We start from the raw sequence: 12825 nt of genomic DNA, 5'->3' as shown, positions 1-12825 counted from the left end.
CAGACTGGTTGCACTTGAAGACCAGCTACTTTTAATGTATGTGAGTTCTTTATAGCTTGTTTTTTTTTTTTTTATGTAATTCATTTTAAATTTATGAATATCAAAAAAAGGTCAAATTATTTAAAATTTTAAGAAATTTAAAATGACATTCATGAGGGTCAACATTGTCCTCTTTATAGGTCTGTTTAAAAGTCTGTTCAAATGTTTTGTTTTTAAATAATGCAATAATAATCATTAATGCAATAATTATCATTAAAGCCCAATTAAAAGGTTTTCTGTTTATTATAGTAGGCCATTTTGACTTCATGCCCCCCAAAAGATATCAAAATAATTCAGAAATTAAAACCATGCCATCATAGAAGAAGTGTATTCAAGTCTTTACATGCATTTATTTGATCACATTTTTGTATACAATTAATACATCTGGACAAAAAGTAGAAAAATGAGAATGACAAAACTTCTGTCAGTAATTGGAGAAGCACAAGTGACACAGAATAGCTGATTATGTCACATGTGTGTGTAATGTGTGTGTGTGAGTGACTGAAGAGATACAGCTTCATCAGAGAACACCCACCATGCTCTGGGAGACTCCCTTAAAAAGTCAGAGCATTGTTTCCAAGCAGTTTGGCTTAACTGGCAGTAAGGGGATTGGGCTTTTTTAGGAGATACAGAACATTAGAATCAAAGTCATGATTAAACACTATCACCCCACTTCATGCCCAAGTCGGGTCCCAGTGGGTCTCCAGGCCTTCCACGGCCACAAAGGCCACATGTCCTGTTGATGCTCCAAGTAAACAACGCCGACTCAGAATGATAACGGCTAAACTTGACAGAATAGCACTCTTGGGGCTTGAGCTTACTCTAATTGTCATAATGATTGCTTTATCCACAACCAATTATGTTTAATGATGATAAGGCACACTGGGGGTCTTTCCTGTGGGGCTGTTGCATGTTGACTCCATAATTGCTCTTTCTCCTTTTATAAGTGAAGCAACGGGAGGTATGCAATATACATAAACTTCCTGTCAAAAAACAGGTCTCTTCCTACATCTCCGGACACTTCCTAAACAAAATGTTCTCAAATTACAGAATGCTTTGGTTATTGTAGGGGCAGATAAACATCTGTTGTGACACACGCCATAACTACTACTGACAGACATGCATGTAAGCAAACGCTACAGCTGGCAACATTTCAGCCTTTCTCGCTGATCCTCAACAATCAAACACAAGGTTTCCTCTGCTGGCAGTCAGGTTGACAGCAAGTAAACCACACACATAGAAGCCCACATACAGAATACATTTGTATAATAATACCCTCCATCATCCTCCATTCAGATTTGGATTTGTGGTGGGAGGAATGGAAAAATGGAAATAAATCCATAGAAGTTGTTATTGTGCTCCTTTACGATTCTATTCTGTTAGGGTGCTTCATTTCTCCCACCTCGGCTTCGTCTAAGAAGGTGCCAAACCAAAATGATGAACAACAGATCTTTCAGGTTTCAGCGAGGCTTCCTGATTTATGCAAGACAGACTTTTCTGATGGTGGGAGGTCAGGCTGTATGAATATCAAATAGGAGCTTGTTCCTTTGCAGAGGCAGATATGCCAACAATGTCAGGAGCAGAAAAGTTTTAGCTACAATTCAGCATTATTTGCATGATCAACAAAAATACTTGAAAGAATGTATTAGAGGTATGTATTTATCCACTGGGATGTGATTCAGAATAAACAATCTACTGATAAATTAATTGCACTGTATAATATTTTAAAAGGTGCACTTTCAATTTTGCTTTAGTTGTGTTAGCTGACATGCCATTTGTCTTGGTCTTTAATGTGACACATCAGTATGAAACAAATTATTAGATTTAGATTTTAAATTATTAGAGAAGTCAATATAAGATAAAAAAATAAATAAATTAATAAACATGTATGAATCATTGTTTACTATATGATTTATAGCATGTATTTGCAAAAAGACAGGGTGAATTTTCCGAAATTTTTTTCATGTATCTCAGAATAAACAGTATCCAATACAGTATCCAATACCGGGCTGTCACCAATAAGGAAGGAAATCAGCAATGTCTCACATTATATGGCAATGTTTTTTCAAGAAATTGTCTTTATAAATTAAAAAAATTACAAAAAATTAAAACAAAAATAAATAAATAAATAAATAGAAAAAGTTTATCACTGACGAGAATGGAATCTTAATCTCATACACATGAAGTGCACATGATTTTAAACATCATTTTATATTTGTTTCTAATGTATAATACTTTTTTAATGAAAAACATATTCACATATAACCAAAAACATTGTCAATCTAGCCAACCGATAATACCAAAATTGCAACAAGGAAGAGCTAAATATCACTTACCTTACTACTGCTTTGCACCAGCTTATGAATGTTCAGAAAAGGCTCTTTCAAGAGCTTCATGTCATGTGTTAGGATACGGACAAAGCCTTCCTTCTCCAAAATAAAAAGCCGCTGTGATCCATCCGCACAATGCACCATGCCAACAGGCTGTCGAAGACCACTAAGGATCTCCTGAGTGCAGTAGCAGTTGTGTTTATGTTTTCTGTAGGAAAGGATTGGAAAGATTCGAAAAATAGATGGGTTAGTTTACGAATCAGGCTTTTAAGTTGCCTAATATCTATTATTTGTTGTAAACAGTATAACTGTACAAGTTGAATTGTTATAAACAAGTTTATTACAGTAAGTAACAAAGCAGAATCGTTTCTGCTTGACAGACTGGTTTGCGAGTAGACTGAATAAAACGCCACAGGAGAAGTTCATTTAACATAGTCAGACATTGGGGGCTCTCAAGCTGTGAAACAAGTGTTCCATTAACCACAAGACACATTTGATGTGGGGACACGCCAACTCACAGTATGCCTTAAATAAAACAAGGGCATCAGCGGTGTGGGTGCTCCTGTTAACAAGAAGTCTTGGAGGGATTTTCCATAAAAGTAATAGGGGTGAACTGGCAGCAAATGTATGCCTGATATCGGTTGCCTGAGCAGGAGAATAACGTCAGTCTGACGTGCTTGCAGTGACTGTGCCTGATCAGATATACTGCTTTACTGACCTTTCGCAATGGGAGGTCCGATGAAGAATTAGGACGATCATTTACAATGACTAAAAAAAAAAAATCTGTCCACATGAAATTGCAAATGCACGCTATGATGCACTGTCAAGAGCAAGCCAGACCAGCAGGTGGTGATATAATCTCAACCGTAAAGCCATGTTGACCAATCAAAAGCCTGAAAACGTTTCAAGTAGGCAGAGATAACAGCACAGGCTCTGACATAAAATGGCAAAAACTATGTTTATACGATACTGTCTATACAATAACCATGCAACCAGAGTTTTTGAAAATCATCGCCCTGGCAGGAGTTTGTAAAAAATATTTGGTTTCAGTGTGGACAAATGGCCAAACCACGTTAAAGTCAGGCAGCTGTACGTGCTCCGGGACCAAGAGGGGAGCGCGTACAGCTGCCTGACTTCTACGTGGTTTGGCCATTTGAGGGGTGGCGTCTTCTTCTGAGCAGCTTCGTCCTCCTTGGCCCATGGTGCATTCAGGGCATAATTGGTCTGGCATCCTGGCCTGTCAGCGGTATAACGGGTGCGGTTCTCGTCCGGATAGCGGGTCCTGCAGCTCACGGCGCTGGCGGAACAGTAGTCCCTCTACGCACCCTTCCTGGACCCACAAGGATGAGGCTCCATTCGGTTCAGGCATGCCTCATCACACGCCGCCAGCCCTGGCTATTTTAGCACCCCTTCTATCTCATGCACCCACTTCTGTCAGGAACCTGGTGAAGGGCAGTGATTTAGGGACGGGGTGATGATAATAATTGGGGGGAGGCAGTCGACTTGTCAAAACACATATGAATCCATCATTGTAAGTTGTGAAAGGTGAATACTTAAGTCTTTTCCTAACACTAATTTGAGGTTACAATTAACAGGATATTCAGCTATGAGCTAAGTTCTATCAGAGCCAGCCCCAAATGACATCCCTTATTACTTCCTGTCACAAATGCTCAAAGCCCTCTAGCTGTCACAAACAGCTCAGAGTTCCTGCAGCATAAGCACTTTCTTTGTGTTCATAAAGCTGGCTAAACTCATTGCGGACACAATGCTCTGGCTTGGAAAAGGGGGCAATGGACCAGTCAACGAGTACATGCAGGAATGTTGTGACAAGGAAGGTTAGTCAGGCGTGTCTTGTCTCTAGTGACCTTGTTGAGGTTGAGGTTGCCCCTAGTAGTCAAAGCTGGCCAGTCATACTGGGCCATGGGACATTAGATGACGATAAGAAAGCTTCTCTCATGCCTGATGAAGAACGATGTTAAACGCAGATGTCATCACAGGGAATAGCTCACCCTTTTTTCCATACAGTTACAATGAATGAAAACTGGAACTTTTAAGTATCAAAAAAGATGCAAAAGTACCTTTAATGTAGTACATGAAACTTGTTCACTTCCAAGTCTTCTGAAGTTATACAGTACAATTTGTGTCACACTAGGCCGTTATTGACTAATAATCTTCCTTGCCATTGGCTGTTTCAACAGAAGTCTGAGCTGAACCGTGGAACCAATTAGAATAATTTAGGACTATTTATGAATCATTTTGACTGTTTTTTTTAGATCAACCAATTTATCGAACAGATCTGACTCAAAATAGTAATTAGTTCAGAAATCAGACATTGTTACTCATCTTATATACACTAATTAAAGTGCCAAGGAAAGCTAGTACAGTTGTCAAGAGTTTTGTGAATACTGACTTTTTGTAATATGACTGAGCAGACCATACCATATACTGTATGTGACCCTGGACCACAAAACCAGTCTAAAGTGTAAATTTTTCAAAAGATGGTTTATAAGGATCAGACAATAATTGGCTGAGATACAACTATTTGAATATCTGTAATCTGAGAGAGCAAAAAATTCTAAATTCTGAGAAAAATGCCTTCAAAGTTGTCCAAATGAATTCTTATCTATTCATGTTATTAATCAAAATACTTAATACTGGTTTTGTGGTCGAGGGTCACATGTATGGCAAAAATACATCTTTTGTATTTGTGATGACATGAGTAAAAAGATATTGACAGATTTATTTATTTTTTAGGTAAAAAAAAAAAAATGTGTGTGTGTAACTGAATTAAATATACCTGTTAATCACATCTATTTTTTCATCTAACAGGTAGTTGGAATCTCGGCGCAGTTGCTTTCTGTGAAAATCTGGAAAGCACAGGCCTCCGTCCATCCTTCCATAGTACTGGCAGAACTCATCCACATCGGCTTGGAACAGTTCTAAAAACACAGACAGACAGACAACTGGTCTCAGCCTGAGATAGACACCACACAGGGTCCATGGATGATGAAATTACCTCCAAAACCAACTATATCCCCCATAGTCAAAGCTGTACTCGAGTATCAGTATCCTCAGCCATCAGATGGCTTATTGTGTGGCCGTGTTTTTTTTTTGTTGTTGTTTTTTTTTTCTTTCATTTATGAAGTACTGAGTATCAAATCAAGACATTTGTTTTTGCCTCTCATATCTGACAAGTGCAAGTAATGTTCATTCATATCGGTCCAGACCTTTAATGATTTGTTAAAACCAGTCATATTTAACAGTGCCACAATGATACACACTTCATGGTTGAACCCCAGTGAGACATTACAAACCACTTCAGACATGTGTGGGCTGTATGTGGAAAGTTTGTGAGTTTAATTAAACCCACAAATGCCAAACGCTCAGTCTTTATCTCCTTCGCATTTCTATCTTTCAGCAGAAACATTCCGGTCAAATGTGCTAAATACACACCCAAACTGATTGATTATATTTAAGAGATTACTTTAGCTTGCTTATTTTCATGGAAAATACCCTAAATTTATTTCTCCAATAGAGGCCAAAGTAAACTCACCATAATTCAGGCATCTAGAGTTGAGGAATGCACATCGAAAATTTTGAAAATGAAGTATGTGACAATTAAATCACCATCGCTTTCTAGGAATTGACTTCCTTTTGGCTGAATGAGCAGCACGACAACAAGGAGAGCGAACATGACTCGGTTTGGCAGCCCCTGTGACCTAAAAACCTCACTGATATGGTTACCACCTTAGCTAAACCCTCTCATGGGGAGGAGTAGAGCAAATACAGCAGTGATAGAAACACAAACACACTCCTCTCTTTCCTTTCATCTCCAGTTAGCCCCCCATGCCACATGAGGAAGGGGGCTGCATGTGGGAAGGAAGCAACAGCACCAACAACAGAGGTGATAGGATATCCCTAAACATCTAAACACAACAGTGAGATCAAACACACACCCCACCCACCTCCACTCACACTGCCATGCCACCCACACACAAACCGCAGTGGTTATCTTGGGCCTGCTGGTGTGATCGGTAAGGGTCTGGGAGCTGTTGTCAATAGTAGCTGAGAGGTCAGAATGTATATGCAGTTCCCACACTTTTAACTTTTCCATATCCTTTCCATGTGCATATTCCATATCGATGGAAAAACATTTTCATTCAGACCTTTTTACTAATGAATCATTCAGACTAATGTATGAATAAGTTCCACCAATTCTGATTCAAAAGAATAATTCAAAATAAAGAGAAAATTTAATATTGTTGAAAAATATATTATACACTATAAAATCATTATTTATAAAGCCCATAACATTTCTATGACTTATCTAAGGCTTAGAGAACAACATTTTAAAATAACCTGATATTTTCTTGTTTTTTTATGACATAAAAAAATAAAGGTTATTTTTTACATTTATGGTTCCTTGAAGAATCTTTAAAATCAATGCACTGGTGTTTCCTTGCTCTTCGGATTATTAAAACTGATTATTAAAATGTTCTTAACACTTAACAGTAACACTAAAGTTATTTTGGAACAGTAGAACTGTTCACTAAAAAGTTATTATATATATATATAATAACTATGAATGAACGAATGTATGAATATACACTCTCAAAACTTTTTTTTTTGATTTTTTTTATTTTTTTATTTTTTTTGGTGGCAATATCTAAAACATGTGGAGTCTTAACATTCCAACCTATCATTTGATTAGATTATTAGTATTATTTTTTTCAGTTATGCTTTAGAATTACTGAGTATTTTAGATGTGTTAAGCTTTTTTTTTTAAATTAAACCGAACCTTATTTAACAAAACCAATTCAATGTTTAATCTTTACCTAATCAAATAAGATCAACACACTGAACAGACAACAACTGTAAAATTAATACATTGGAACTAAAGTGTTTTTAATCTCAGGGGACTGTAAACACCATGAAAATATGAAGAGACTTTTATTACTGTTGAAAACCAATCTGCAATCACGGTCTTAAAAACATGGTTAAAAAATATGGCTAGAAATGAAACACAAACTGAAAGGACTGCCTAATTTGATCAATTTATGACTTCCCTAAACATGGCGAAAACACTGTGTGGCCTCAACTACAGTCTCACCCCCTTCACAATATTCTCTAGTTTTATTGTACTGGCCTACAAAAAAAAAAAAATAAAAAAAAAAAAATAAAAACACCTTAACAGACAGAAAGAGACTCTACATCCTCAGCACTATAGTTATACTTCCATCTGGTTATCTTCCAAAGCAACCTGGGTGGCCACCCAAAGTACTTGACATCTTGATACACTTCAGCAGTTTTACATATACACAACCTTTTGTAGAAAAATAAATGTGTCATTCGTCACCACATATGCTGATTTGGGAGGGGGGGGGGGGGTAGAGTCTTTTGGCCCCAGCTCCTGTTCTCAGAGTCTTTACCATGTTTTCTCTCTCTATTTCCCATGAGCTTACTCCCGCTACAAAGAATCACAACAGACAGCACACCCTTATTTATCTGTTTTGTAGAGGAAAACTGAAAGGTAAACTGTATGTATACATGTCTCATTTTTGTTTGTCTATTCACATTTCCGCGGGTGCATATGTGCGTGTGGCTTGCGTTTGCTCTCTGTTTGCATATCGGTCCCCATCTAATCTGTGGCTGCACTGATAGGAAGAAGGTATGGTCTGGAGGCCAGCTTTTGCATTCCATCTGATGGAATGCATCACGCAGCAAATGTTGCAACACCATAGAGCAGCTATTGGATGTTTGCTCCTGATGTCATTCATGTTTGGCAGAAAATACAAACCTCATGATGGCTTAGAGCTTTTCAGGACTTCAGACTCCTCCCCACTGCCATCTGTTTCCCCCCCTTATGTTTCAGAGGCTTTAATGTTTGTCTTTTCATTGAACGTAGGCTGCCACCAAGAACAACAAACTGATTATGTGAGCATTGCCTTGAACAGGCTTCATTTTCCGCTGTATACTGTGTGTGTGTTGTGTGAGGTTTGAGTGTCAGTCATGTCTAGACCGTAGTCAGACCGTGCACACACACACACACACACAAACACATATCCAGAGACAGACGTACATAAACGCCAAACACATCTTGGCAGGCTGTTCTGACGTAAAATAAGATGCTTGCCAAAGGACCAAAGGGAAGAAACAAGTCATAAAATCATTAATTTACAGTTACAGATTTTAGAGCCTTGTTTGGGGTGTTATATTGTTTATTTCAAATATAATATATAGTATACTATATATACTATTAAATCAATAATTTAAGGCCTTTTCTAATATCTTGCAAAGATTTAAATAAATTAATTAATTAAAAATAAGAACGGGAAAAAAAAAAACACAACAAGTGGCTCCTGAACGGCATTTCTTGAACATCAGTTGAATGAATCCCTAAGTTTCAAAGTAATTTTGCCATGATAGAGCTGCAACAGATATGTTGTTTTCTCCCACTATGCAACTTTACAATCTGATGCACTAATCTGAAGTAATTTGTTCACCTGGACTTAGAATAATTGCAATACATGTGTCAGAAGAGGAATGTTCATAATGAAGTTACTAATGTTCTTTATGCAAAACTCTTGCATTGGTCTTGTGTGTTACCTGGTATGTGTCCCCGGCAGGTGTAGTAGAACTCCTGGCAGTAGTCGTGACATAAGCGGGGTAGATCTTGTTCTCTGTGTGGTGTTTTTTCAAGTTTGGGCGAGTGGAAGAGCATCTGGGCATGTGGTGAGCAATGGGCACACTTAATCTCCTGGAGCAGTCTAGAACACTCTGTGTTATTGGTTGAGAAGATCTAAGGAGAGAAAAACAACCAGCAAAGGTTAGAACTGTTCTAATTGAATGGCTAATCCAAATTTTACTCATGCTACAAAGCTGTATCTATATAACAATTGTATAATATATATATATAATAAAAGAAAAGTCAAACTAGATGGTTTGACAAATTTTTGGAATGTTTTCTCATTAATTGGATGCTATTCGCTTTCTAAACATCTCTCTTGACAAAGCCACACATCCATGTGGACTTGATTTCTCCTGATTTGTTTATTAGAGCTCACAAACAGCTAAGCCAAAATTGCACCTCGCATGGCATCTGAACCCATGCTGGAGTGAACGGACCAAAATGAGGATACTCAAAATGTTTCTTAAGTCACCAAACAAAAGTAAACAGTAGATTAAGGCCGAAAAGCAGAGAGCAGGCTTATTTGTGTAACAAATTAGCTATAATAAAACAACAATGTAATCTGCTCCCTTCCCCAGACATGCGCCTGTGCCGCAGTGGTCTGGTAAACCTCCCTCTCTCTGTGTGAGGTCTGTGTGTAAACACCAATTCATAGATAGACGGGCACATCATTCCCGTGCTGGTATCAACAAATTAGCAGTCTGTCCAAGTCAATTAGGCCAGCACACCCAGCAGACAGCATACTGCTTCCCGGCCCACTGCACTGTGTAGTAAACCATTTGTACAGATTTCCTTGATTTTGATTCTCCAGATTCTTTCAGCTGAATCAAAACCATCTTTGTGGGTGGAAGATAAAATGGTGTCCGAAAAATTTATTGACACCTTCATATGAACCAGAGAGTTTGGAACATGAATTTTCAAGCTCTCTTCACTCTCGGTCTTGTTTGGTGTGTTAACCTGGTCTGTGAGTGGCTACTCTCTTCCTTTAAAATGTCCATTCATTTTGTGAGCCATGGACTGGCACATGGTCCACGGAGAGAAGCATTTGTGTGCTCTCAACCATGTATTCTACCCATATGTTGCTGGGATAGGCTCCAGTGTTGCCATCACCCTCACCAGCAACAAGAGGACCTTTGTTTTTTTCTTTTTGTGTGTGTGTGCGTTTTCCAAAAAATGCCAAAAGTTGTCCAAAACCGCTTTAAATCACACCACGGTCTACATCAAAGCCTTTTAAAAGCCATACATAACTACTGTCGAAACATGCAAGTGAAAATATGTGGCATATATGAGTTTACAATTGATGCTTTGAAACAGCATTGTTCGGCATGAAAGAGTGAAAAAGATGATAATGGAAATTATATGTTTAAATAGTGAAATCTGAGCAGATGTTGGGGTTATGCATCATGGCACACAATATCATTTGTCACTTAAACTGAACAAATGTAAACACAACAACTTATTTGAGAACAACGGCTCGTAATTTAGCGACAAACAATGAGGGCAGCTACGGCTCACAAGTTCTCAGTGAGGTGCAAGAAAAAGGCAGCTGATGATCAAAGTTACCGCAACCATAAGATTCAACAAACAGATGATTTAACGAATGAATCACCTGACATGATACACAGAATTCACAGTTCAGCCCTCCCCAAATGAAACCGCAACTGAGCTAACTTCCCCACAAAACCTGTAAGCTTGTATTAAACAGATTTAGTGAAACCGTTGTGGTCCTCTGGGAATTGGTGTTAGTAAGTTTGGGCTGGGGAGCAGGACAAATACTCACTCAAAGGCATTAACTAACACTTGGACAGAGCCAAGGACTGGGGGAGAATGATGTTCTCCAGCTTCACCCATTAGTGAAACTAACAAACACAATGGTGTTGTTGTTATTCTTTTGCCATAAGCAAAAAGACTCCGTGTGTGGGCAGTGTAGTGGGGAGGAGGAGATGTCGACTCTTTTTTTGTTCCATTCAGCCTCGCTCTTATTTGCATGACTTGAGCAAATTAAATGATGCAATATGGCTTTTTGTCACAAACCGACGTGCGATGCCACCCAGCCGCGTATGCCGAGCTGCGGAGGTTGTTTACATGAGAAAAGAGCGATTTCTCGGCACAGAATGTGTTCATTGATAAAACTATTGAGACGAATCTTCTCACGTCTATAGAAAGCCTCAGAAAGGTACGATTCATTGCTGATCGAGAGACATTTGTTTACCATCTGTTTTATGTAAATTACTACGAGAAGCACATGCTGTCATTAAAACATCAGCGTAAAAAGTTGCGCAAAATGTCTAATCTATACATACAAGTATTTAAGTGGTGGAATAAAGCTTTAAGGGTGATTCAGATTTCGGAAACACAATATTGCTGCAGGAGAGCATGAAAAGTATATGCGATTTCATTCATACGCCTCGTGCTCGCGAGTGAACTGCACTGCACGCGTCCTTTACCCAAGTCTGAGCTGTTTTTAATTGTTTTTCTATGTAAACATGCGCAAGACGGACTTCTTTGGCCATTGAGAACGACCTCACTGTGTTTATCAGTGTCAGTGCCACGTTTTTTTTTTTTTTTTTTTTTTTTTTTTTTTTTTCTTTACAACGCCGTGTCAAGTTAAAACAAGTTCAACTTTTAATACCATATTACACTGCTCCGTGTCTTTGCGGTTTTGAGGCAAAAACACGTCCAATACCCACAGTGCGCGTACTGCTTATATGTAGCCAATCCATATGTTCATTACAAGATCAAACATTATACCTCTACATACTGATGTTACAAACATCTCAAAATCAATGCATGGACCCGTTCCCATAACAAAACACGAATGAGAATCACTAGGTCAGTTTGAGGCTGCAGGAACATACCCGAGCATCTCTCCGATGGAGTAACTGATACGGAGCTCTCCTGGACGGACAGCAGGACACGCGAGGATAGAGCCTGTGACAAACCTCCTCTCCGCCGCTTCCATCCAGTGACAGGTTTCTCTCCTTCTTCTTCAGGCGTTTCGGCAGACTTCCATCGTAACATCTCCTCCTCCTTGGACTTATTTCTCCTTTCTCGCCGAATTTCACATCACCACATTCCCCAAAATTGGCCGCGATGGCCAACAAGAGCACAAATTTCAAATGCTTCATTTTCAGAGGGATTAAACCAAAAGCGGACCAAGCTCAGAAATCAGGACTGCTGTATGACAGTCCCCACGCGCATCCAGAAAGTTGTTATAGAATAACTAATTTGAATAAAAACTACAAATTAAATAATAGCAAAGAAATTGCAATAATAAATTAAGACAAGTGCTGGTTATGATGTTGTTAAAGTGGAAAAAACATGATACTGTATTTTAATAAGAAATAATAATAATAATAATAGTAATAATAAGAAGAAAATAAGAAGAAAAAAAGTGGTCAGGTATACAGAAATCGTATGTCTCCTTTCCCAAAAGTTAAATCCTGTTGGTGCACAAAGGTTGATGCGTGTGATCAAAAGTTGCACTAAGTTGTCTGTTGCATGCTCTTCAGTGCATTCACATGTTTCCCTTTGCTCATTCTACCTTCTTTTTAACCAGCGCGCGAGAAGGGGAACGCGCACGATGACGTCCATCCAGTCCGGGAACGCGCGTCATCATATAAGTAAAGAAGAGTCCGCTGTAAGTGTTAACGGGAAATAATGTTGCATCGCGTTCAACACATTATAATGATTGCATACTGTTCATATGTATTAATTTAGTCAAACCTGTTACCATTTTATTGACTGTAAAATACTGATAAAATGTAT

At 38.5% G+C, this 12825-nt stretch overlaps 1 protein-coding gene across 1 annotated transcript in view; it reads right to left on the bottom strand.

The window, feature by feature from the left end:
* LOC128016261 (hedgehog-interacting protein-like) overlaps positions 1-12593 on the bottom strand; it is a 33284-nt gene extending 20691 nt beyond the window's left edge. The window contains exons 1-4 of the mRNA XM_052600773.1: positions 11916-12593; positions 8976-9168; positions 5167-5308; positions 2376-2577 (exon numbers count right to left, since the gene is read on the bottom strand). Of these exons, the coding sequence (XP_052456733.1) occupies positions 2376-2577; positions 5167-5308; positions 8976-9168; positions 11916-12185 (807 nt within the window). The 5' untranslated portion in view covers positions 12186-12593. The remainder of the gene's footprint in view (positions 1-2375; positions 2578-5166; positions 5309-8975; positions 9169-11915) is intronic.
* Positions 12594-12825: the final 232 nt, after the last annotated feature.

The sequence above is a fragment of the Carassius gibelio genome, chromosome A1 (genome assembly GCF_023724105.1).
Source record: "Carassius gibelio isolate Cgi1373 ecotype wild population from Czech Republic chromosome A1, carGib1.2-hapl.c, whole genome shotgun sequence".
Taxonomy (NCBI): Eukaryota; Metazoa; Chordata; class Actinopteri; order Cypriniformes; family Cyprinidae; genus Carassius; species Carassius gibelio.
Note: the sequence above shows the minus strand (reverse complement) of the source record. Positions and strands in the feature narration are given on the sequence as shown.